General features: G+C 48.6%; 1 protein-coding gene across 3 annotated transcripts in view; it reads right to left on the reverse strand.

Moving 5' to 3' along the window:
• Positions 1 to 300: 300 nt before the first annotated feature.
• Hspa12a (heat shock protein family A (Hsp70) member 12A) overlaps positions 301 to 27259 on the reverse strand; it is a 156046-nt gene continuing 129087 nt past the window's right edge. For all 3 annotated transcript variants that reach the window (XM_034503460.2, XM_034503469.2, XM_034503476.2), the window contains 7 exons: positions 26323 to 26439; positions 15502 to 15673; positions 12084 to 12170; positions 11474 to 11578; positions 10744 to 11002; positions 5431 to 5534; positions 301 to 4622 (listed from right to left, as the gene is read on the reverse strand). In XM_034503460.2, coding sequence (XP_034359351.2) covers positions 3985 to 4622; positions 5431 to 5534; positions 10744 to 11002; positions 11474 to 11578; positions 12084 to 12170; positions 15502 to 15673; positions 26323 to 26439 — 1482 coding nt within the window. In that variant the 3' untranslated portion in view covers positions 301 to 3984. The remainder of the gene's footprint in view (positions 4623 to 5430; positions 5535 to 10743; positions 11003 to 11473; positions 11579 to 12083; positions 12171 to 15501; positions 15674 to 26322; positions 26440 to 27259) is intronic.

Consider the following 27259-nt stretch of genomic DNA (forward strand, 5'->3'; position numbering starts at 1 on the left):
CACACCTCAAGCCACCTGACACCTCTAGGGCCAATTTAGAATGGGCTCTAGAGGTAGAGCCCTGAAGGAAGCCAAGGATTTAACCAGCCTCAGCCTGCAGGGATGCCCCGAGGGTATTTTCATCAACTCATTCCGCTTCTCTACAGCTAAACCACTTTCTTCCCATTTGGAGGAGACAGGACTCTGGGCATCCATGGAGCTTTGGTTCCTAGCAAAGGGCAGGTTGTCAGTACAGATTGTACCATGATCCCCCTATAATTCCACCTACAACCCAAATGAGAAAAACTATTCTAGGCGACGTGAAATTGAGTTTTACTTTATTAGAATCCGTAAAGACAGAGTTCGCAGACACAATCCCGTCTAGTTGTGAACTTGCTGCAAAATTCTGTGAAGTTTGGCTCTATCTTGTAGCGGACAAGATTCCCAGTGGTTGAGATCTTAGGATATTGTTCCATATCGCAAGCAGATGAGAGGTGTTAAGAGATATTATGGCCAACAACTTTTATACTAGCCATCCACTCAAGCCATTCCCCGGCATACGTACTGAGCAACCTAATCACAACTATTACATCACTACAGTGTGAAGTTCATCGTCGATTAATAATGCATTTTGACTCCTGTTTATATTGGTGCATGCAATACTTTGCTACCCTGGCAATTAACCAGACCTGGACTCTAAAAGCTAAACTTGGTCTAAGTAACATTCTAAGGGTGGGGCAGGCTCTGTAACCTGGGCTCAGCCATGGCTCCCCAGAACCTCTTCTGTAGCACCTCCTCTTTCCTACTGCCTGTCACTCTGCATTTATGAACACCTGCTGTGTACAGGAAAGGTTAGTTAAGTGACCAGATAATCTATGCAAAGGACAATCGGCCAAGACCACAGACCTCCTGGAACTTTCTAAGACTGGGAAATGTGTTCCAGGTGTCCTCATCCAGTGTTCCTAGTAGGGTTATTTCAGTCAGGGTAGGGATAGATTGGAGATCTTTACTAAGAGTTTGGCTACTGGGACTGTATCTCTGGGCCCGAAGGAAGTCCAGTAAAATCACACCCTTTCTCCATCATCAGTTTGCTAACAATGCAGATTTCTATCAGCTTGTGTAAGCAACATAGGAGGCAAAGAGATATAAGGTAAGGAGTGCTTTACATTAGCCAGGAAAAGAAGGACTCGGCTACACTGCTCCCACTCATTCGACCCTATGGAAACCTTGGCCCATGGACCAGTTGGTTCCTCTGATCATGAAGCATGCCACCCTACCAGACACAAAGTGTTTTGGTAGGCACTGTTTCTAGAACCAGTACGTTCAGCTCGCAAAGTCCGGACGGGAGAATGGCTACATCACTCTTTATGCAGAGACTCTTCAGCTTTGGGTAGGGTGTGCAGGTGTGGAAGGGTCTGATGACGCTGTCCATCTGGGTAGTCTGTGTGATCAGAATAATCTGACCCAAGGCACCTCTGTCTATTGCTCAGTCTTGCATACATAGTCCACTGCGGGGTCACAGCACAGACAGCAACCAGTGAGAGCAGTCAAGAAATGCAGCTGTGGAGCTTACAGGCAGCAGCATTATTAACCAAAATTAAGAGTGTTTTCCTTTCCAAACAAGCACAAGTAGAAATAAAGACTCTGTACAAGATTCTGGTGTTCTATGTACATAAAATTATATCCATTATAACAAAATTGAAAGTCTATTTGAGGACCGTGACTGGAAACACCCATGAGCTAGAAGCAGGGTTAGCAGGAGTCCTAGAAAGCAAGCATCCTGAGGTCTGGATTTGGGACCCTGCCATTCGATTTGGGGTTCCCGCTTGTTCTGTGGTTTGATAGCTTTTTTTTTTTTTTTTTCTACATTGTGGCAGGGAGTTCTACAGCAAGCGGTGCGGAGAAGACAATAGATTGAAACTTAAAATGCTATTTAAAATCTGCATATTGGTGGCTATGATGATGGTTCACAAATCCAACTTGCATTTGAAGTCCCTTCTCTCATTCTGCATCTGTCCGTCCATCCATTCATCCATCCATCCATCCGTCCATTCATCCATCTGTCCATCTGTCCGTCCACCCATTCATATCCATGCTTCCAGTGATTTGAAATCAGGATGAATTCCAGCAGGTGGGAAAGACATTTTTAAACAATAAGAAGGACTATGAGTCAGATTCTTGATTCTTTATCCTCACTTGGCTCCGGAATAATGTTGGCGAGACTAGCCTTACACTGAGGGAAGAACACAGAACCTGGTAGCCTTACACAGAGGGAAGAACACAGCCTGGCCGGCTCCTTGGGAGGCTTCATTGTCATGGTTTTACTCCTGCTGTCTTTTTCCTTCTCTGATCCTTCCTGTGAGGGTTAAATGGGCAACAACCTCCGAGGGCAGGTGGATCTCCAACCCTCCTACCTAGAGGGCAGAGTGTAGGTTCATGCTCTCTTCCCTGAGGGAAATCTGACAGGGATTGTTAAGGCCACACACTGTGGTCTGTGGTCACTTCAGCTTGGAGGGAATTCTCACATTCCAACACTAAAACTTCAGACCCTGTTCCTCCAGAGTCTGCGCTGTCTGAAAGGGATTAGGTTCAGGAACTGCTCTTGGCAAGCACCAGGTGATTCTGAGGCTAGAGAGCCACAGGGCTGCCTCCATTTACCAGGTCTAGGTTTACATAACTCTTTTTAGGTGAATTTGAAAAGCTCCAGGTTTGATGGAGACATTTCATGGAACAGAACCTCTTTTTGTATTTCCTTACAGTGGGATGAAGAATTGGGGAGGGGAGGAAGAAAGGGGTTAACTGAAACTGTGCACGGCTTGCAAGGCTGTTTTGGATTTCTGGGTGTGGTGACAGATATAAACAGAGCAAATAGAAACTTTATTTTCTCCAGTTAAGTTCCTACTAAGGTCACCTAGAATTATGTATGACCTGTGAACTCAAGCTTTATTGGTCTGGCAATTACTTTTTGATCTGTGTTTTCATTTACTGGGTTTTCAATTAACTGTGGTCCGAAAATGCACAGTGGTGTCATATAGTAATAGGATATACTGAGATAGACCATGCTCATATACATTTTATCAAAGTGTTTTCATAATTGTCCTATTTTGTCATTAGTTGCTATTGCTAATCTCTTACTACTTTATTACATTGAACTTTATCATAGGTATGTAGTAAGTATAGAAAAAAACATAGTATAGATAAGGTTTGGTACTAGCCACACCTTTGGTCATCCACTGAGGAATCTCAAAATGTATACTCTCCAGAAAAAAAGGTGACTGTTGTAATTTGGGGTACATCACTAACTCTTCAGTGTGTATTTCCACCAAAGCAAGTTTTACCTACTCTGGAAAAATTGAGGTATCCACACTCTTACCCCCACCCCATCCTGGGTGAGTTAGCCAAGGTTGCCCTAACCTTCACTGAGCCTCCTTGGAATCTAAATTGTATGAAAACCTGAAACAGTGCCTGGTGTAGGCGGTGTTCTCCCACCAGCTTAAAAAAAAAAAAAAAAAGAATACTGTAAGTTGCCACTGAGTCACCACTGTGAGCCCCATGATAAGGAGAACAAATTAACTCTGCAGGAAGCTGGTATTTCCTATTCACCGCCATCCAAGATAATTTAAAAAGACCTCCAATGACTATCTCCTCCTCCCCCATCCCCCAGCTTGCAGTGGGTATCCTAAGCCCTCCCTTTCAGAGGCCTCTTCAAAGCAGGCTGCACCCAGTCCTCCCTAGGGGCTGTTTAGCCATTCAGGGACCCTAGAAAGCTGGCTGCTCTTGGGGTCCTCAAACTCCCTATTTCCAGATCGTGATGTTGACTTCTGAGTTTTTCTTGCTCCGGTGTATCCTTAAAAAGAATCCTTAGTTAATCTTCACCTTGGTTCTTTCCTACTGAAATGCAGGTGGGCAATGGCAAGGGTCAGGGTTGGGGACAGAACAGTCAAGGCTGAGGTCAGCAAATGCAGATGAGTCCCAGGGGGCTAGTGGCCAGGAGGGACAGTTACATTAGTAATTTAAGAAATCGATCCCCACTTTGACACTCTTTGAAGTGGCTATGTCGACGGCTGTGGCCTTGATCTCAGTGTCCCCAAACTGCATAAGGGTCTGGATTTCTCTGCGGGCGGGAACGGCTGTGCCTCCGGTCCCCGTGAGATCCAAGCGGAGCGTGCCACATTTTTTCACCCCCGGGTCAGTGATGAAGCTGACATCATCGTGCTCGGAGCTGTAGACGTTGATGATGATGACCAGCTGGGAAGGTTTGGCTGGAGTGTAGCTACGCTTGACCAGCTCCCCGAGGGCCACAGACTGGTCAGCAGAGATGAACTTGTCAAAGACGTCGGTGCACCAACGCGTGCCATCCTTTACGAGCAGCTTCTCGGGAGGGTGCTTCCCTTCCACGTAGCGGTTCAGCACGCCCACTCCGTAGGTGAGAGGGGACCGGCGCACCTTGATAACGGCAGGGTCCAGGCCAAAGAGGACGGCGCCCTTGAGGATGGTGAGGCCCACATCCTGAGGGATGATGATCCTGCATTTGTCGCCAAAGGCAGCCTGCACCGCCTGCTGCAAAAGGGGCGCTTCTGCAAAGCCACCCACCAGAAAGAGGAACTTGACGGTGGATACCTCAGGCTTCTGAAACAGGTCTCCTGAAAGGGAAGGAGGTGGGAAGGTCAGGTACCCAAAAGCAAGCCAGCAAAGGGGAAGCCCGGCTGTGTGAGCCTATTGGCTGAGCATCAGCTGGACACTGGCTTTGCCTGAGCTCATCGAACCCATTTTTGATTGAGCTGGTCTTAGGAAGAAAGCATATACACCGTCTGCTTAGGAACAAAGGCCAGGGCCGTGCCAAGTGGAATCTTAAGCTGTCAGAGGCCATGGTGACTTTAATTAGAATTCATTCTTCATAACAACAGTGATCCTCTAAATATGTGGTCCGAACTGTTAGATATTACTGTCTCTGATCTTCACAGAGGTAGGTGAGGGAGGCATGAAGGGGTTTGGATCTGGGGTCCCTGGGGAAGGATAACCAACACACAAGAAGGCAGCACAGACAGGCCCTGTCTTGCTGGAATCCTTCCTTGCCTCACAAAACAGTTCCTTCTTTCCCTGTGAGCCAAAGATTTCTAAGATTTCCTGACACTTCAAACAAGATACATTCCCAGGGCCTGTCGCTCTAGGGTATTATGGCTTCAGAGTTTCCTGACCTCTGACCCTCAAGGCCAATGTGAAGCCTAGGTAAGGACAGGTCCTCAGCTTCCTCAGCTCAACAGAATTAGAGGAACAGTTTTCAGAGCCATGTTCAACAACCTCCCTCACCAAGTGCTCAAGCCTTGTCCACTCTGGAGCAGGCTTCAGCCTTGTAGCTTCCAGATCCAGATTTCCCACCAACTGGGCTGTGTAAGTACTGCCCCAATCCCAGCTCTGTCCCACAGGGGCTAAGACCCAGACGACACTCACGGAGGTGCTCGATGATGCTGTCAATGGTCGGCTTGAAGAGGGCGTTCATGGCATCCGGACTCATCCTCAGCATACCCTGGGAGGACCACTTCACAAAGTCCACACTGGAAAGAACATCAAGAGGAAGAAGCTGTGAATAAGTGCACAGCACCAGGTTGATCTGCACAGATGTGTGGCCTGACAGAACATCTGTCCCACCACGGGGATAAAAGGGTTTCAAAGTCAAAAGCATTCTTGGAAACTCCCCCCAAGGCTACCTGGACATAGACCCTCAGATGCTCTAGAGCTAAGAAATAACTTACCTGTTTCTCCTTGCTCTATCCCTAGCACCAAACTCCTCCAGCATAATGAAGGCCAATGTCCAGCACCAGAGACAAAAATATAAGTCTCTGCCTTTCATGCTTACCCAGGGATAGTTGGATACTCGAATGTTAGAGGCCATAGGATGAGCGTGTTGAACTGACCTAAGCTACAAGTCTGTGCTCAGGCATATCTCCTCATCTCCTCAGCTCTCCAGGCCCCTGCAGCATCACAGAGGTGAACCCAATCTTACAAGGCCACCTCTGGGCCTCTGGGTCTCCAGCCAAGACCCAGCATGATCAGAGCAGCACTGTGGAGCAGAAAGAACACTGGACAGAGAGCTGGGCTTTGGGGTGGCCCCATCACTTAGTAGCCATGGACTTCACACACACACACACACACACACACACACACACATACACACACACACCCATCTTCTCTGGGTCAGGACTCTGTGGCTTGAAGTCAAGATGACCAGTTCTAACCTTAGTGCCGCTCCCAGGGGAGGCTGTGAAGATCGAGTAGATGCTGTGTCTGTGGAACACTTAGCAATGCTTTGTTGTTGTTGTTGTTTTCCCCTAGTTTAACTAATGTTGGGAACTAAAAAGCATTGAAAACCACTCATTATCCAGACTCTCAGTAAGACCCCATTTCCTGGGCCAGGGCATATTTCCACGGCATAAACCAAACGACAGTGTGTAGTAGGGAATGAGGAAATGACCCTGTGGCTGGTTGTGACTGGCTGCTTTCCACACTTGGAGGGTTGGAAGGCCCCGGCAACTGTGTGCCCAGAACCTGGGATTTGACCCAGAGGACATGTATTCTTTCCAGGGAACCAATGGGGCAAAGAAAGCACCATCCCAGTAAGACAGCCAGCTGGGAGTGGCCCTGTCCAGAGGGCACAAAATCTGAATCAAATCTACTTTGTTTCTCACTAAAAGGAATCAAGGCTTCCTGGGGAAATGGCCCAGTCCAGTTTGGGGGCAGAGAGTCTGTGAGGTGAATCTGGAGAATCTTCCTAGAGCAGAGGACAAAGATACTTCAGAGGCCCAAGGGGCTCAGAACCACATGGACGAGGCTGCTCCTGTCCAAGGCAGGACACTCAGCACCAACAAGACCATAGCTATTATGCTTTAAAATACACCAACCACAACCACGGTTAAGCCCACATTTCCCTAGAAAATAAAACTCATTGCCATTTTGAAGGGGGCGAGGATCCAAGTTTTCGTTGTTGTTGAGATAGGGTCTCACCATTCCATCTAGCCCTAGCTGGCCCAGAATTTACTATGAAGACCAGGCTGACCCCAACAGAGCCTCCTGCTTCTGCCTCCTTAGTGCTGGGATTAAAGTTGTGTACCACCGAGGCACTTAAAAAAAGATAACTAGAGGGATGAATACCTATTTATTCTCTTTTCTGTAGTAACTGAACTGCGGAGGAATAACTGTTTCTTTAGGAGTGCTCCAGACACACCAAACAGGAAGGGGAAGACACAGTAGCATGGCATGCATGGGTCCATCCCTAATGAAATGTGGGTCGTGATCATCAGAGGACACTAACATCCAACAGAAAAGGCAAGTGGGTTGCACATGTCCCCTGATGGGATGAAATAGGAGCTTGCAGCAGCTGTGACCACCCACACAGGAACTGTCTGAGGTCAGGCTTTCAACTTCCTGTCGTGGGAGAGGAAGGATTGGGAAGCCCTACTCGGCCCTGAGAGTTATAAGTAGTGATGGTTGCTGGAGACGGAGGGAGAATATGCTCTCCTTCCAGTGACACCGTGGTAAGGTGCCGTGTACCTGGAAACGCTCTAATGAATTTGGGACACACACACATACACACACACACACACACACACACACACACACACACACAAAGGGGACTGGTTGGGTAACAATTTGACACAGGCAAGAGTCATTCTGAAAGATGGAATCTCAACTGAGAGAATGCCCAGAATGCCCCTATCAGACTTGCCTACATTTGTTCTCTCTCGTTCTCTCTCTCTCTCTCTCTCTCTCTCTCTCTCTCTCTCTCTCTCTCTCTGTCTGTCTGTCTGTCTGTCTCTTCCTTCCGTTGTTGTTTTGTTTTGCTTTTTTGTTGTTGTTGTTATTGTCTAAGACAGGGTTTCTTTGTAGAGTGTTGACTGTCCTGGAACTCACTCTGTAGACCAAGTTGGCCTCAGAGATCTGCCTGTCTCTGGCTCCTGAGAGCTGGTATTAAAGGCATGCACCACCAGTGCCCAGCTTTTCTAGTGAAAGCTGGCCTGCATTTTCTAGTGATTTCTCTGGGAGGGCCCAGTCCATTTTGGGTGGTACCACTCTGGACAGGTGGTCCTGGCTGGCATAAGCCATGAGAAGCAAGTCAGTAAGCAGCACTCTTTCACGGCCTCTGCTTCAGTTCTTGCCCTGCTTGAGTTTCTGTCCTGAGTTCCTTCTATGGCAGAATTACCTAGAACCCTGAGATGAAACCCTTTCCTCTCCAGCCTGCTTTGGTCATAGTGTTTTATAATAGCAATAGGAGCCCTAACTAAGTAAGACAAGGAATGGGATCAGAATACATTATACACATACACAAAAATGCCACGTTGAAGTTATTCATATAATTATTGTGTGGTAATAAACATAAATTTATAAAAAGAAAACTCCCACTTATTAAGTAGATTTGCCAAAAATTCAAACTTTAATCTGGCTAAGACTCAATGTCAGTGTATTTACAAAAGCATAGAAAGGAACAGATAGCAGATGGAGGAACCTGTGGGCAACCAGTGAGCAAACATAGGCTGTGGAAAGCTCTCAGGGCAGCCAGTCAGCCTTGACAACTAATACACCATGGAGGGTGAAACCGGGAGGGAAGTTTGTGTGTGCACGGGGCTTGAGATACTATGTAGCCTTCATTCGAATATTGATACAAATGAAAGAAATGAGACAGAAACTGCTGATGTTAACTGGATTTAAGCCTTCCCTCTCTTTCTGTGTGTGTGTGTGTGTGTGTGTGTTTGCGTGCGCCCGCGCGCATGCATGCATGCATGCATGCATGCAGGTAGGTACATGTGAACACAGAGAGAGAAGAAGAGAGGAGAGGGGAGAGGGGTAGAAGGAGGGGGAAAGGGAGAGGAAGAGAGAGAGAGAGAGAGAGAGAGAGAGAGAGAGAGAGAGAGAGAGAGAGAGAGGAGAAAAGGAGGAAGGAGAGAGAGCAAGCAAGTACATTCACCTGTATGATTGTGGGAATACACAGGTCATGGCGTACATGAGGAGGTAAGGAGGTCAGAGGGCAACCTCAAATGCGGCCCTCACCTTCCACCTTGTCTGAGAGGGGTCATGGTGTTATCACAACAATAGAAACTGCTTGCCACTGAGCACTTCAGGTTACCAGCCAGCAAGCTTCCAGGGGGTCCTCCTGTGCCCACCTCCTCTCTTGCTGGAGGGATGCAGGGGAACAGATCATGCTGTGCCTGGCTTTCCGTGGCCTCTGGGAACCTAACTCTCATCCTCACATTTGTACTGCAAGAGTTTTACCCACTGAGCCATCTCCCCAGCTCAACTCAGTAACTAACACACTGGCGAGCAGTGTACTTTAAGAAGGGTGACATTACGGTCATATTAAAATGTACCTCCCTTAGAACTCCAGCCTGACACATTAGTGGATTAGATCACAATCTGATATTTTTTTTTTTTTTTTTTTTTTTGTAGTAACTGCAGGAGTCATATATGATTTAGACTGGGTAGGAACTTCCAGTGACTGAAGGTATATGATAAGAGTTTCATCTTCCATTATAAGGAGGGCATTAAGAGGGGGGTGACTATGGGAACTTGTAGGACCCCAAAGGGCTGCTATGCCCTGGCTGAGACTTTCCATGTGCTGCTGTCTGCCAAGTAACATTCTGCAGTTTTTCTAAGAACATTCTGTTGAAGGATGATGCCCTGGGCAGGGACTTTCCACTATACAAACCATTGCCCCCCAGTTGAGTTCCTGGGTACCATGCCAGCACTGGCACTGTCAAGCAAGTAACAGATACAAAAATTTGTCAGACCTTGGTAACAACCAGTTCGCTTTGGACATGTATGTCAGAAGTAATTTTTAGTACGGTCTTGGTATGTTGCCCAGGTTGGCTTTGAACTCAAGACACCCCTTCCTCACCCTCCACACTGTGGGGGTTACAGGCATGTGTTATTACATATGGCTAAAAACAACTGTTTTAAAGTTATCAGACATGTAGGGGTTTTTTAATATTTAAAATTTCTGCAGTTTTAATCCAAATCTTCCACATGGGCTCATTTTGCAAAAGACTGAGCTGTAAGTACAAGCTGGGCCTTGGAGAAGCAGGAGAAACAGATTCCTACTGGGGTTCATTTACCTAGTACACACTGAGTCTTAGTCTAGACACCAGGCTACAGCAGCCAGCCTTGTGGTTTGAATGAGAATGGCCCTCATAGGCTCATATATTTGAATGCTTATTCGGCAGGAAGTGGCACGGCTTGAGAAGGATTAGGAGGTGTGGCCTTGTTGGAGAAAGTGTGTCATGGGTATGGGGGTGGGGCTTTGAGAGTTCAAAGCACATGGTAATCCAGGCCCAGGATCTGGATGTAGGACTCTCAGCTCCTCCAGACCACGTCTGCCTGCACGCTTCTATGCTTCCTGCCATGATGATAATGGACTAAACCTCTGAAACTATAATCAAGCCTCTAATTAAATGCTTTTCTTTATGAGAGTTGTCTTGGCCTTGGTGTCTCTTCACAGCAGTAAAGCAGTGACTAAGACCCCACCCAAACAAAACATCCTGTTTTCATAAAGCTATTATGTCCTCAGTGAACCTACTGGCTAATGCAGAGACCATGCTTTCTGTGACCTGGGTATTTATGCTAAACGCCTAACAGACAGGAACTCAAGTTACTCCCACAACAACCCTTTGAGGTGAGCAGAATTGTGAGCCTTATTTCCATATAAACGTAAAACTGAGGCATGGGTAAATCCAGTCGCTTGCTTAAGAACACAACATGCATGGCGTCAGAACTTACTTGCTCTTTCTCAAGGCATGCTCCACGCTGTGGCCCCGGAACTTCTTGTAGTAGTCAATGAAGGAGAAGGGCAGGGTGATGTTCAGGGGGTTGGTTCTATCCGGAGCAGCAGCTCTTTTGCGAGACTCGAAGGCGATCATTAGGTCAACCCAGGCTGCCGGGCGCTTGATCTTGAACTGTTCGATAAAATCTTCTCCAAATATTTTACAAAGCAGTTTTTCAAATTCGTAATCTACTCCCAGGGATCCGTACGGTCCACCTGAGTGGGGGACATTGTGAGCCCATGATGTTAAAGAAACTGAAGGAGACTAAGGCCGAGCGCTGAAACGCAGACCTTCCCTGCGTTCTCTGAGGCACACCTCCGCCCACTTGGCACTCAGACAACTGCCCTCCCCTCTCACTCCTCAAAACCCTTGGGCTCTTAGTCTTTGGGTTTTTTTTTTTTCCTGCAGCAACCTATCCATTTAAATATTTTTCTTTATAAATAAAGTCAATACAGATAACTACAAAAATCACAATATTTCCTTCTCAGGAAACCCGCAGCTGAGCACTGGAGACTGGAGAGTTTGGAAGGCAACTTAGATACATTTTGCTTTCCAATTGTAAACAGACGGAATGGCCCGCTACCACCCACAGCCCACATGCTTGCAAAGCTGAGAGAAATCTGAAGTGGGTGAACTAGAGCGGTGGGGGAGGGGCTGGGATGCTAGGCGGTAAGGCGGCAGCTCACCGGTTGCTTTGTACAGCTCCTTGAGGTGCCCCTCTGGTAACCGTATCTGATGGACGGTCAGGTCTACCGTGCCTCCACCGCTGTCAACAACCACGTACTTGTCCCCTGGCAAAGGAGACAGCAACCTTTAAGATACATACACCATGTGTCTCTCCCCCCTTGAACAAGCTGGCGAATGATAACCTGGTTCAGTTTCATTCACAGCTCGTCTGCACCGCGGGCTTTGTTAATTAACATCGTAGCAAGTTATTTGATAACTAGAGAATACAATCATACCCCTCCAAGGAGAAGGGCTAAGCAAGCATGCACGAAGCAGCAGCTGGGTGAGAGACTCTAGAAGACCAAATATTCATGTCACACAGGGCTGTGTCCCCACCACGTCCCATGACACGCAGTTAACATGAGACTCCGCCCAGAACTGGGGAGCCTTATCTTCCTCGGGAAGAATCTGTGCGGCTTTCTGACATGCAAAATTGCAGCTCCCGGAAGGGCAGCCGAACCTTTAAAGCACCAGGCCCCGAGCATCTTCCCAAAGCAAACTTAATGAATATGAAAGCGCTTGCGCCAACAATAATGATGAGCACAGGCAAAGGACATCCCAAGACACTACCTTCTTCCAGCTCAGACCAGATTTCTCCTATGACATTCTCCACCAAAAAGGTCCGACTCTGCCGGTTGCGACGAACATGTTCCTTTGCTAGTGGCCAGCAGAAGGAAAGAAAGGAAAAAAGGACCAAGCATAAGAAAGCATGAAAAAGCAGACAGTCATCTGCAGCTGTTGGAGACAACGGCACGGTGGGTTTGAGGATGGAACATTTACTGACGCTTGGCAAGAAGGATTAATAAACATGGGATCAAACACTAGAAAGCCAGACCCTCCAAGGAAAGAAACCCTTGTCTTTGTCTGTGGCTGGCTGTAAAAAAATCCCTGATGAGATTCTTGGCTCTGGTGACTTTCTTCTGGGTTAATGAAATGGACTGGTTTCCCAGCAGCCTGCAGTGCACTGGGTTAAACCATTTCACCTCACAATGCTTTGGAATGCTGGACACATCTTCCTCATGGGAATCTCTAGGATAAAAGGATTGAGAGGCTTTTGCTGCAGTTGTTGAGGACAATGTGCGCTTCTGCCACACGGTGGCGCTTCGCCCACAAGGTAACATCTGAATCTAGGGGAGCCCAGCCTGCATCACCAGGGTACCCAGGGGAAGCCTCTGCCTGTGTGCCCAATGACTGGACCGCCTTTGAGACAGGCAGGGCACAGATAATTGTCCTGTGCTCAGCTGAGGGAAAGTTGGGTTTCTTGTTTGGAAATATGACTCCTCAGATCAAAGACCCTTGATACTTTTAAGATCTAAAATTCCTAAGTTTGAAAAAGCAGAGCCATGGGCCTGGGAAAGCAGCAGGCCACAGCCAAATGGGCTTTGAGTGGACTTTAGCTCTTTGGGCCTCAGTCTTCTGATCTGTAACATGGGGATATCACTAGCTGGTCTAGATTCCTGCTACCCTAATGCATCCTGCTTATCTACGACATACCTGGAGTGACAGCTGCACACACATAGTAGCTGACACCAGAGGCAGAACACCTACTATGAGACCTAGTGGTCAGGGAATGATAACTTTGATGAATGGTTTATTAGAGAAGCCCTGAGGTGACAGAGGAAGGCTCAGCTGCCTTATCTGCCTCACCCCCCTCCCTTACCATCATTGTGTTCTTTAAATCCCTGAGCTACCCTACTCCTGAAATGCCTGAGAATCCCTCCTTAGTGATCATCCAACAGGACCCTCCATCTTCTAGCCTCTTTCTGTAAGCGAACCATTTGCCAAATCAACTTCTCTGAGGATTAGACCAGCAAACACCCAGTTAGCTCCAAGTTCTTCAGAGCCTGGGCTGGAGTGGTCAAAGGGACACCCCGGGAGGGCTCCCCAAACCCGGGATTCTCTCTACTTCCCACACAGGGGGACAGGTGAAGTATATTAGAGATAGAATACTTCCCTAGAATGCAAGGAGGCCGAAGTCAGATCCTAGGCACGGCAGTAACAACAAGAAACAATGTCTCGGACCTTGTGGGGGCGGGATCTAGCTCTCTAAAACAATTTAGATAGCTACAAAATGGCATTAAAAAAATAAACAATAAAACAAGTTGAGCAAGGACCGGCAAAACATCTTTTCACTTCCCAAAGAACTATCCCAGTTTTTCAGGTAGATTAAGCCTAAGATTGGACAAATGTTTCTTTTATGGCTCTCATTAAAACCTATCAAGAGTAAAATATTGTTCCCTGCGAACCTGAACTGAAGATGCTCAATGTCTGCCAGCTCCATCCCTCTTCAGTAGCCTGTGCCCAAGGACTTGTGATTATGAAGGACCCACAGCATATCAGATGTGCTGAAAATGTGGTCCCCTGGGGACACCCAGCTCCCCACCCCAGGAGAGCCAGTCCAACGGCAATGCAAGGCTCACACCTAAATCCCATTCTTAATGCCCCTCCAAGGCATGTTGGTCAACAATGAGGAAAAAAAATAGAAGGTCCCTGTGAGCATATATAAGACTGCAGCAAAATCCACAAGCTACGGGACAGTCATGACAGGAGCAGGAGCAGTAGCAGTGGATGACATGGCAGATTAAAGGAGAGGTTAGGCAGATCAGAGGCAAGGAAACCCAAAACCAAACTCTCAAGGAAGGCTCTCACTAGAAATCAACAGATGCCTCCTGAAAACCGAGGGCTGTATGTAAACGCTGTACTGGAATCAATAGACCCCGATGTGAATCTCTGCTTATGAACAGAGAAGTAGCTTGTAAGGTCTTCTTTCAAATCAGACTTTGGAGAAAGATGTGTCTTTGTGTTTGAAATGATAGCATGAGTTCCCTAGAGGAAAGGCTGACCCTGGCATCCCTTGGCAAAGGTCTAAGGTGTTAGCGCATAGCCCCTGGCAAGCAGACATAGCAGCTGGGGACAAGCATTGCTCTTGCCACTTCCTGGTCACAACTAATGAGCAGACCTAGGGATTAAAAGGAAAGGGTGTCCCCTGGGACAGAGTTGTCTGAGGATGACTGAGGAATGACCTGCAGAAAACTGCACACAGAGTATGAAAAGTGCATCCACTCAGCGGGCAGCCTGGGCCTGGGGTCTTGGCTTCCGGTGTGAGGGCCATGGAAAAGGTAGGTCCAAGCTTAGGCCAGGCGATACTAATGCTCTTCCTGTCCTCGCCTGGGCCTGGGCATTCCAGGGCTGCTTGGGGGTGGACATGGGTAGGGGTGCATGTCTGCCCACTAGGTCCTCATCGAGGGGCTGAGTGGGACTTGGAGCTGGGGAGTGCAGCACCTCCCAACACAAGTGGTAGTCTCCATTAGAACCCAAGCTTTCAGTGGTGTTCTGACCATGACATCGCCTCTCCAAAACCCTGGGAGCCCTGGATAGACCCACAAACAGAGCAAACAGTGGAGCAAACAGTTTTGGGGACCGAGACAGTCCATTTATGTAGGTGATTTATTCAAGAGGCAGAGCTCCTTAAAATACCCAGCCTGGCTCAGGCTGGGCAAGTGCTCCTTCCCACGGCTAAGGGTACATCTCCCGGGTCAGGACGGATTGGCCCACTTGGTGTGTATAAGGCACCTGCTGAGCTCATCCCACCCCGCAGCCCAGTGGGTGAGTCAGGAACAAGTCAGCAGTGTTCACGGAGGAATGAATAGCAGGCAAATTAGATTAGAGCAACTCGGTTAATAATATACAAGGCCGTCTCGGAGCCTAGTAAAATGTGAGGCTAAGAACCACTCTCGGGCCACCCTCAGGTTCTTGGAGAGATGTTCCCAAGGGGTGACAAGCCAGCCGGGTTGCCAATGCTTAGTTTATGGGGAAGTCTTCTTAGGGGCCAGATAGAAACACCAAGGAAAGAGAGGCTTAAGACCCGCCCTCCCCATAGAGAGTCCTGACCATCACAGCCTGAGGGACCTTTAGAATCATCTAAGCTAAGTAACACCTGGGGGTTGGGAGGGGCCGGCGGAGGGAGGGAGAGAGAGAGCAGAGGTACCCTGTGCAAACCCCGCTCCTACTGTGTCACTGGCGCTGTACCCATTGGCCACTGCCTTGCCGCTGAGCTCGATCATCTGGTGCAGCCGCAGCTTCCGGCAGTAGATGGAGGCGGCCTCGGGCTCCAAGGCAATGATGAGCTGCTCCGAGTTCTCGGGGGAGGCCAGGCCTGCCTGGAAGACAGAAACAGACGCTGGGACCTGGGCTTCCCTGGGCAGGCCTGCTCGGTGGACACCACACCTTGTCTTGAGGTTGGAGCACCCAAGGGAGGATCTGAGTAATAAGCCTGGCTTGTTCAGGGTAGGGGTGCTGTCCCTCCATAGGCATCTGTGGAAATTAATACGAGGGGTGATCTGGTACTGAGCTCTCAAATCCCTGTATGCACAGGACTCCTGGGGAATCCTGGCTACAGGGCCTCTGGTCCCTGGGGCTTGTCCAGATCAGAACTGAAAAGTCCCATGGAAGAGGCAAGGAGCCGACAGGCCATGGGTAAAGGTGAGGTTTATTATGCAAGCAGCTGGGAGACAGTCACAAAGGTCCCAATGCCCTGAAACCATCTCAGGGAGAGGATGGGTGGACCCATTCCCTGTGATAAGGGTCCCATGCCCTCTGACGAACGAAGGCTGTGCGGATCCTAGTCTTAGTGAACCACCAAGCATGTGACAACCCTCCTGATGTCACCAGAGCGCTTGAGCTCCTGCCACTTGCCTGACATGTGAGAGTGGTTCCCAGAGGACAACCAACATGGAGTTCCTTATTTCCTAGAGTGAGGGTGGGCAGTCAGCTGGAGGTTTTAACCAAGGCCTTTGTGCTTTCAGTAGTTTGTCATATAATATTTTATTATTGTTTGTTTGTTTGTTTACTTAGAGAGGGGGTCTCATAGGTCCCGGGCTGACCTCAACCTTGCCCTGTAGTCAAGCATGACCGTGACGTATAATCTCCCTGCCCTGACCTCATGAGTGCTGCTCTGGGATTGTGGGCATGCGTGTCACTGCATCTGTTAGAGACGGTGCTAGACTTCGTGTGTGAGAGACAAACACTCTACCAAAGGATACAGCCCAGCTTCTACATATGCTTACTGTTATGGCAGCTACACCCCTAGGTTCCCATCTGCAACTCTATCTGCTAATACCTGGGCTCTCCCTGGCTGGCAAGAAGCAGAAGTGTCTTTGTCCCATGACACGTGACCTGTCCCAGTCACTGCCCTTCCAGGCCCTGGAGGTTCCAAGGGCACACTTTCTGTGCATACTCAGAGAGATGAGCCTTGGCCTATAACTGTGTCCTTGGGTACTCCAAGAGCCCTGGGCCAGAGCAGGGGCTCTTTCTGCACAGGCTGTGCCTGGTGCATGGGGCTTTCTTGGCTGCTTGCAGCACACATCATTCACCATGTGCTGTTTTTCTTCTGTTTCCAAGGAAACCAGAAGATCTGTCTCCATGCCACTCCCACTTGGCGAAAGTCCCCCACTCCTACCCTCACTCTATACCAGAAGTTTAGCAGACAGAAAGTGTCCTAATGGCATATATTCCACAGGAGGAGCAGCTGGGAGCCAAGGGGAGAGGGGCGAACCTTCCACGGAACTCCTTCACTATCTTAGTTGCTTTTTCTATTGCTGTGATAAAGCACCATGACTGTCTTAGTTATACGATTACTGTTGTTATGGTGACAAAGGGTTTAATCGTCTTAGACTTCTACATTCCAGTTCATCACCACAGGAAGTCAGGACGGGAACTCAAGCAGGGCAGGAGTCTGGAGGCAGGAGCTGAAGCAGAGGCCGTGGAGGAGTGCTGCTCACTGCCTTGCTCTCTATGGCTTGCTCAGCCCGCTTTCTTATAGAACCTCCAGCCCAGGGATGGCATCACCAACAATGGGTGGGACCGCCCTCTGTTAATCACTAATTAGGAAAATGCCTTACAGGCTTGCCTATAGCCTGATCTTACTGAGGCATTTCTTCAACTGAAGCTCGCTCTGCTCCAGTGTCTCTAGCTTATGTCAGGTTGACATAAATCTAGCCAGCACAATGAACAGGGCAGCTTACAGAAAAGAGCTTATTTTGTCTTACAATTCCAGAGAGTTAGAGTCCATAACGGCAGAGCAATGGCCTGGTAGCAGAAGAAGGGCTCACGTCTTGAGCCACAGGCATGAAACAGAGAGGGCACACCAGGAATGGCTCTAGGCTTTTAAACCTCAAAGCCCTCTCTCAGAAACATAATTCCTTCACTAAAGTGATAATTTCTAACCCCTCCCTATGAAATGAACCTCAGTTCTACTACTGGGGACCAAGTGTTTAAATGTCCAAGAGAATGAGGAGCATTTATCACTCAAACCACCATAGACAGGAGGACATCAAGGCCCAAAGAGAGGGTAACCAACTACCCCAGTTGTGTACGGCAGGAAGTACTCTGTGGAACGTGGGGCTTGTAGAGCTAAGCAGAGATGTGTTCACACATCCGATGTCAGCACAGGTCAAACCAGGCTCCTTAAATCATCACACCAACTCTCCTGCCTGGAGTGCTGACATTATAGGGGAGAGGCCTGGGCCTGGCCCTTTGACAAAACCTCCTCCTCTGGTTTTAGGCACCATCTCTTCGCCCAGTATCAGATAAAGCATTGCCTAGAGTTCTCAGTGGAAATCACACTCCAGTGTCATTGATAACATCTGAAAGAGCTGCACCAACCAGATAGGAGGAGGAAAGTCTTCATTCTGGATGCACCATGTGCCTCTCTAGGACCATAACCACCTCAGGACGACTGGCTTCAAAACCCACACCCATGCTCTGCACCGGTCACGGGGTGCCCCTTCCCTACTGCCTCGGTCCCCCAGCTACAGCCAACTACCTAGGCAACAATGGTGCACATTAGCCTGGACCATGGGGCGAGCAGACTGGGCTGTCCTTATGACACTGACTTAGGCATGAAGGGACTTCCTCCGCTCCCTGTGAAATGGTTGCAAGTACCTGTGTCCCTGGACCACCTGCTCCCCAGCTCAGACCATACACCCTCAACACACGAACAGCTGAAAGGTAAAGGTATCCTAGTGTAAAAGGATGGGTCAGACACCTGAAGTACCACAGGGATGCCGAATCTGCCAAGCCTGATTTACTTAAATCCAAAGTAAAGCAGGACTGAGCTCCCCTGCTGAAGGACAGACAGCCCTGTGCTGGGCAATTCTTTTCTGGGTTTCTAGCACCAAGGGCCTTCTGGGAGAACAGATGCCCAGAGTTAGCTTCACCAGCAAGGGGTGAGAGGGAAGGGGAGGCTCAGTGTGTCAATGACATCCTGGTACCCTGTGTACAAGCTTCTGAAATTCATACTAGAAATGAAACCAAGGTGGTAGGACCAAGCCCTAGGTGGAGACCAAGGGCCAAGAAAAGTCAGCCAACGACCCTTCAGACTTTAACGTCAAAAAACTGTTCTCATGTTCCACAGGATGTCAACCTGCCTGTGGGAATCTGCATCAGCCAATTCCAGCGTGTGTGTGTATGTGTGTGTGTGTAATGTGTGTTGATGTATGTGTGTGTAATGTGTGTTGATGTATGTGTATGTGCATGTGTGTAATGTGTGTTGATGTATGTGTATATGTGTGTGTGTAATGTGTGTTGATGTATGTGCATGTGTATGTGTGTGTGTGGAATGTGTGTATGTGTGTTGTATGCATGAGTGTGTGAGTGTGGTGTATGTGTGTGTGTCTGTGTGTGTGTGTGTGTGGTGTATGTATGTATGTGTGTGTATGGTGCATGTATGTGTTTGCCTGTGTGTATGTATGTGTGGTGTGTATGTGTGCATGTGTTTGTATGTGTGTGCCATGCACAGATGCTGGATGCCAGCTTCAGGTGTCCTCCTCCATCGCCCTCCACCTCTCCTTTTTGAGGCAGGCTCTCACTGAATCTGGAGCCCAGCATTTCGGCATGGCTGGCTAGAAGCTCCAGGGATGCATCTGCCTCCACCCCCTCCCTAGTAGTGGGGCTATAGGCCCGGCTGCCATGCCTGGCTTTTACAGGGGTTCTAGGGATCCAAATTTAGATCCTCATGCTTACAACATGGACCTTACCTACTGTGCCAAGTTCTCAGCCCCACACGATCTTTATATGGAAATTATACTCAAGGGCGTGAGTCCTGGGAGATAAAACCTGGGTTAGCGTGTGACGGGCTGTTAGCAAGATGGTCTCTTCCTCTCAAAGCTGAATATGAAAAGACACTTTGGAGTCCTGGGGAGATAGCTGCACAGGGGAGAGCATCCATAGCAGCTCAGAGCCACCTGTAACTGTAACCCCAGCGGATCCTAGGTCCTGTTCTGCTACTGCTGGGCACTGTGTTCACACGCACACACACACACATATATACACAGAGTTAAAAATAAACTCTCTTTAAAAATTCAGACATAGTCTGGGTGTGGCAGTGCATACCTTTCATTCTGGCAAGAAGCAGACAGAGGCAGGTGGATCTCTGTGAATTTAACACCAGTCTGGTCAATAGAGCTTAGTGCTAGGACATCCAGAGCTACAAAGTAGAGAGACTCTGTCTCTAAAACAACAAGAAAAAGACATACCAAGGATGATGGATTCTGCCCCAAACAGCAGAGGCCATGCCCACATTGAGGGGCTGGCTTGGTTTCACAGCAATGCCTGTGACCCATTTCCATAGGGGCTCCCACTGCAACTGTGAAAAGATGTACAGAAAAGACAGAGGCGAAGGTGTACACCCCACTCCAGAAAGGAGGAAGCAACATGATGACACAAAGTCTGGGTGGTGTCAGAGATCTGGGTGGTATCAGGGTTCTGGGTTGTGTCAGGCATGTAACTATGGTGATTTGAATGAGTAATGTGTCCCCCCCCCCAGGCTCACATGTTTGAACACTTCATCTCTGTATGGTAGTTTGAATAGGGTTGGCCCAGGGCGTGGCACTGTTCGGAGGTATGGCCTTGTTGGAGTAGGTGTGGCCTTGTTGGAAGAAGTGTGTCACTGTGGGTGTGGGCTTTAAGACCCTCATCCTAGCTGCCTGGAAGTCAGTCTCCTCCTAGCAGCCTTCAGATGAAGTAGAACTCTCAGCTCCTCTTGCACCATGCTTGTCTGGACGTTGCCATGCTCCTGCCTTGATGATAATGGACTGAACTTCTGAATCTGTATGCCAGGCCCAATTAAATGTCCTTATGACAGTTGCCTTAGTCATGGTAAGGACAGGCTCTTACCCCTCTATCTAGAGCAGTGAACTAAAGTGAACTTTTCTCTTCAAGCTGCATTTGGTTGTGGTATTTTATCACAGCAACGGAAAAGTAACCAGTATAGTAACCATACCCATTTCATTTGTTCCAGACACTGTCTCATTATCCAAGAGACCAAGGAGCTTTGTTGCTGCCAGGGAACTCCTATGGAGCCATGATGAAGAGCCATACAGAAAGTGACTGCTCAAAGCACTGAAGGAAGTCAGCTGATTCTGTACAAATAAACACTTCTATCTTTCCAGGAGTATTTGGGAACCATTCATGGGCCCCCAAGGATAGGAAGAGATAGAAAAGAACTGCCTAGGCCTTCAAATCCTAGACAGCTTCATCTCTGGTGGGAGAACCTGTGCTCAGATACTTAGAGCCAGCCTCCTACAAGCTCCTTGGCCCAGAGATCAATGAGCCCATCTGTCTGGGACCAGGGTCTCTCTGCCTTTGGATCTGATACACTGGAGTTGCCATTCCTGTGTGAGCTCATCTCTATTGGTGAGGCAGGCATACTTAGGGGATAGTTTAGCAACCTGAGACTCCACTCAGTTTGAACTGTGTGTGTGTGCGCGCACACACACACACACACACACAGTTGGCAGCCTAGATCCTTCATCTGCATATACACACTGTGCTCATAGCAATGGTACCGTAAGGACCATCAAACTTAGACTCAATGCAGTTGCTTATGAATGGGCACAGCAAGTAGGAAGGCCGATCTGACGTGGACTAGTATGGGGTATCTGCACAGTAAGGCTAACTATTTCCTCAAAAATGAACATTCAGAAACATTTTTGTATCTTACACCTATGCCTAATTGGGTTGTGTATATGATTTAAAAACCAAATGCATTATGGGAAGGGACGTGCACAGTAGAAAAACATGCATAAGGGTTCATCTGTGGGTATAATAGAGAACCATGAAAACTACCTCCTAGTCATCAAATGTGTCTTCATTTGGGCATGCCAGTGCCAATCTTAAGAGTATACTCTTTAAATGTTTGATTTTGAGTAAAGCTTTCTGGCTGCTTTGACTCTGCCTTTCTTTCATGCATGAGATACCAGACCTTGGAAACCAGTCCGTACCCTAACCACCAGTAACACCAGCACTGCTGTCAAATCTTTCAGTATGCCCCGACTATGTAGAGTTGGCACAGGCACATCGAGTCTCTGCATTGGGCTCTGCACTCCCTAAGGACAACAGGGAGGTCTTCCCACTATGTAGCAGGTCTCAGTTGGCAGCTGCTGAAGGAGTGATTCAACCCCTCCTCCAGCCAGCAGCCTTCTTCTGCGCTCTCCCAGCCCTGGTCTCTGTTGAGCTGAACATGAGCATCCTGTAGGAGGGCCCTGGGTGTCCTGAAGTGTGTGCAAGCCTGCAGCACGATACCTGACTTACTCCTCCAGGATCTAAAACTGCCCGGTGGGAGCTAAATTTTAAAGCCCTTCTGGAATTGTGAGATCCACTTAGGAGGTGTGGGTGACTGAACTGCTCTCTGGGGAGCCCACAGAAGTAGCTATTTACCCCCAACACTCAGCTCCTCGGTCCTTGCAATCTGCTAAGGAAAACCTGCCAAGAGACTTCATCCTCGGATGAGAAAGATGGCCAGGCCAGCGACGTGTTCTACCGGGCTGCTGTTGAGTCCCAGATGCCCCAGCTGGGAGTCATGCATGCACTTAGGTTTCTCCTGATAGGATTATTATTCACTGCAGCCTGTTCAGGCAGGAAGTTACAAGCTGTGTCTCCATGTCAAATGAGGCCACTGTACACGGGGGGGGGGGGGGGGGGGGGCATCATTTATTTAACAGGCTCCTAGAACTCACCAGAGTTACACATTTTTATGCAAAATGCCTCTAAAATAAAACTGGACAATTTCCTGTCCATGATCCTCTGAGATTCAGCCTTCCCCTTCCTCTCCCCCTCCCTCCCCTCCCTCTTTCTCGCTCTCTCTCGCCTAGATTTTTCATGAAGGCCTCCGAAGAACAATCTGGTGCCCTTTCTGCTCTTCAAGCATCCATAGCTGTCCTGAGTGTGCAAATCCTAAGGGACTGAGACCAGCAGGCCTAGGGAGGGTCTCCAGATGAAGCCGATCTGTGTGCACAACCCTGTAACCTTCATGGGTGCTGACTCAAACAGAGGCCCTGGATCTGGTTCAGACTAGAGGATGCTATGCTGAGATCATCCTAGCTCTTCTCTCTCTGAGCCTCCTTCCCTCCATCTGGCAAGTGAATATATCATCAACTTGTACTGAGAATCTCTCCTAAAAGCTTGAAAGAGGGCCTCCATGTTTCCCATGTGAACAGAATGGCCGCTCAGCTTCCCCCTACCGTTCTGCTGATAGACTAGTTCTGCTTCATTTTCAGGTCACTCCTGTGGGAGGGTTGGCAGGCAGCTACCACCATGTAGGAGGAAGCAAACACCCATCTGATTAAAGACCTTTCATGGGGATCAATATCCTGTGAGCCTTCCCAGAAGACACTGGGCTCAGAACTCTGGTTTTGCTGGTGAACTACGTTAACCAGGGTTCTCCAGGGAAACGATACAAGCAGAGAACTCAGCACACACACCAAGAGATTTCTTACAAGGATTACAAAGCCAGATGAGTCCCGAGACCCAGGAGATTTAACTGGGTAGCTCCTGTTTGAAGGACACAGGCTCAAGACCCAAGAAGAGTTGATGTTTCTGTCTGAATCCAAAGGGAAGAGAATTAAACAAACAAACAAACACCATGTCCCAGCTGAAAGGCAAGCAGAAGGGATTTCTTCCCTCTCAGAGAAGGGTCAGGTCTTTGCCCTCTTCAGCCTTCAGTTGACTAGAGCAGACCCATCTGTGTTACAGAAGCACCTGCTTTACTCTAGGCAGCTAAATGATGACATTCATAACACCTTCATGGGAACACCAAGAACATTTTTTAGCCAAACATCTGGACAAACTCTGACCCAGTTGAGTAACCTTCCTGGGACTGGATCTTCCTCATGCTGTATTTTAAAAGGCAGAGGAGTGCAGTAGAAAGATGCCATGTCCTGCACCCCCATCCTTCCTGGAACTCTTCCCAAAGACAATCTGAAGACACTGCAGAACAACTGTGCCCTGCACGCATCTTCTAAGTTCCCAACTGTGAGCCATTGGGCCCCATGAGCAACCTGAGGACTCTAACTCAACTGGGCTGTTCTATCCAGTGCCTTTCAGAGTCTGGCACTCAGGGACCCCAGTGTAAGGGCTTCATGAAGAAACGAGTAAAAGGCAAAGACTAGATGAACAAGGTGGCCATCTTTAAACCCAACTGGTCATGTGACCTGAATGGACGTAGCAAAGCAGAACTTAAAAGAGTCATTACCTAAGCCACAAAAACACCACCAAAGAAAGGTTAACCTGACCTGGAAGACAGTCTCAATGTCCTGCATGACTCCAAGCAAACCAATCCTCCTGTCTCAGCCTTCTAAGTACTGAGATTACAGGGATGAGCTGCCACACCTGGCTTGTAAAGCCATTTTTATTCCACCAAAGCCAAGGACACTGTGCCCTCCTCTGTCTGATTTTTCTCCTGAGACTCTGCAGGGTGAGGCTCCACCCCTTGTCCTACCCACTCAGAGACTCCATTGTAGGAAGAGCCAGGCCAGGGCTGCCCAGTCTAAGAAACTGACCAGCTATGTACCTCCCTCTTTTTCCAGTCTAAAAATAAGACCTGACCCTTTTGCAGGTCACGCATGTGCTACTGAAGCCTTCCTGTGGGCTGAGTGAGGGCTGAGGCCATGGAGTTTGCACGTCCTTCCTGGGAACAGCTCGGAGTGCAGTGCATATGTACAAATGGCCAAGTTCCACGGGCCCATCTTTGGACATGCCCTGAAGGCTGACGCCCAGGGCTTCTGCATCTTCTAAGGTGCCTCTAACAACCCTCCTTCTCTTCTTAAAGGTTCGCCTCTTTCTGCAACTTCCTGCCTCTTACTTCAGCCCTATAAAAGCAAGTCTATTTTTGGCAGGTTCATACATAGAGCCAGATTCTCACTGCACAGAGGAGAGGGAGAGCAGAGGAAACAGTCCCAGAAAGAGGGCTGTGTGCGGAGGATAATCCGCCCTTGACCTTGAACAAGCTGAGCTCTGGGAGCTGCATTGGGGAAAGCCGTGGGTACTGAACAGAGCCTGTGGTGCTCGAACTCACGGGGCCACTTCACCATCTGCTGGGGATCAGGGTGATTCAGTGACTCTTGGTAGGAAAGGATTATATACATGGCTACTAACTTGATGTCAGAACTGTGCCTCCTGAGAAGGGTGAGCATGATGTCTCTTGAGAGGTCTTATGGGGACAGAGGACAAGCAGACATCTAAGGCATTGATGACGTGTTAGCCCTGGCTGGGACTGAGATTAAAGATCAAACCCTGACTCTCAAGGCAGAGCACTGATCTAGGCTCCACAAAAGCCAGCTCTGCTGGGGACAGGGACAGACCACAGAAGACGGCTGGGCATAGTTGTCTGTGACAGTAGGGGGCTGTATTATTACTTTTCTCAGAGCCAGCATAAAACACCTGACAGAGGCACTACAAAGATGGCAGTGTTTATTTTGGCCCCAGGTTTGAGAGTACAGGCCGGTCACCATCACTATGGTGGTGGGAGCCTGAGGCATAGGCTCATACTGCACTGTCAAGAAGCAGGGAGATGAATGTTGGTCCCTTTCTCCAGTTTAGTCATCCTTGGATTCCTGACCTTGAGAGGTGCCTTCTGCAGTAAGATGGATCTCCCCACATCAATTATGGCCAGAAATTTCCTCATGGATGTGCTTAATGTTTGTCTCCTGGGTGATTCCAGATCTTGTCAAGCTGGCCAGCAACATCAACCATCAGAGAGGCTGTGAATGTCTAAGGCATTGGTGAACCCTTGATGGCCAGTCACCAACCTCGGGAGACTGAGTCTTGCCTCTGAGGGTGACGGGTTCATCATGGAGCCACAGTGCTGCCCTCAGGTGGGAGCCTGACAGCACTTGGTATGCTAGCCCTCACCCTTCTCTGAGAACCCACATGCTTCTAGATGGCCCTGACAGGCAAGTGAGCAGAGAGTGGTCCAGTTCCCAGCAGCAAGTGGCCACTTTCAGCCTCCTGGTCAAGCTGAATCCTGTCTCTATTCTGTTCTTACAAAAATATTCTTGTTTCCAAGGCTTTTTCTGAAGTTTTTCATGGCCCTTCATCTACAGGAAATGTCTCTGAACCCCAGCTTGAAATCCAACCTCCAAAATTTACAGTGGAACCATGACCCAGACACATGAATCCAGAGAGGGGGAGGAGAGGGGGGCAAGAGGGTGGGGGAAAGAGACAGAGAGGGAGGGGGAGAGAGGGAAAAGGTGAGGGACAAGGGAGAGAGAGGGAGGGGAGAAGGAGGGAGTGGGAGAAGGAAGAGAGGGAGAGGAAGAGAGGGGAAGAGGGAGAGAGGGAGAGGACAGAAAGCAATCAGTCTGTTAGGCTGACCCAGGAAGCTGAGGTACAAGAAGACCCTTCACCCATGTCTCTTCCCATACTCCTTAGGAAGCTGGCAGATGCTGGGAGATATCTGAGCACAGGCACAGTTGCTGCTGTGGGAATCTCAGCTCCGGTTCCTCTGTCCCCTACCCATCCCAATGTCCCTCACCTGGTAGGCAGCTTCTCTCATGAACTGCTTGGCTGGTTGCTTCCAGATGGCAGGTACAGTGATGACCCATCTGACGTCAGAGTTCTCAAAGTCCGACCCTGCCTGGTCACTCAGCTCCTAATGCCAAGAAGAATAAGTAAGTGTAGGAGCTGAGGAGACTCTGCTGGTTCCAGGGACACCTCCTGCGGCTTTGCTGAACAGTCAAGTCTTTAACCAGGAACTCCAGAGGAGTCTGTGCCTGCATCCCACACACAGCAGTGTGGAGGCAGGGCACCCCCTGGCTCTTCTCACTTCATCCACACCCTATAAGGAAAGGGACTGTTGTCGGCCCCACATCCTGCTGACTCTGTGGATTTGCCTGCTACGAGCATTTCATACAACAGGAATTATATGACGAGGCTTTTATATATTGTTTCTTTTATTTCATATGATGTTCTCAAGGTTTATCTGATGGTACTGTGCATCCATATTTCATTTCCTTTTATGGCTGAATAACATTCGGTTATCAATCGGTTGATGGACATTTGAGTGGCCCCCATGTTTTAGTTATTATAAGTAACACTGCTGTGAATGTTCAATGTAAATGGTTTTATGTGTATGTGTTCCTATTTCCCTACGAGTGGGATTGCTGGGTCGTGTCGCTGTGTTTAGATTTTTTTAGGAATTGCCATATTTGTTCCAAAATGCAGAACAGAACCATTTCACCTTTCCACCAGCGTTGCCTAAGAACACATTCAGGGGCTGGAGAGATGGCTCTGGTTAAGAGCACTGGTTGCTCTTCTAGAGGTCCTGAGTTCAATTCCCAGCAACCACATGGTGACTCACAACCATCTGTAATGGGATCTGATGCATTCTTCCAGTGTGTCTGAAACAGCCACAGTACACTCATAAATAAAATAAATAATAAACCTTTTTTAAAAAAATTTTTTTTAAAGCA

This window comes from Arvicanthis niloticus, chromosome 1 (assembly GCF_011762505.2).
Source record: "Arvicanthis niloticus isolate mArvNil1 chromosome 1, mArvNil1.pat.X, whole genome shotgun sequence".
Classification (NCBI taxonomy): domain Eukaryota; kingdom Metazoa; phylum Chordata; class Mammalia; order Rodentia; family Muridae; genus Arvicanthis; species Arvicanthis niloticus.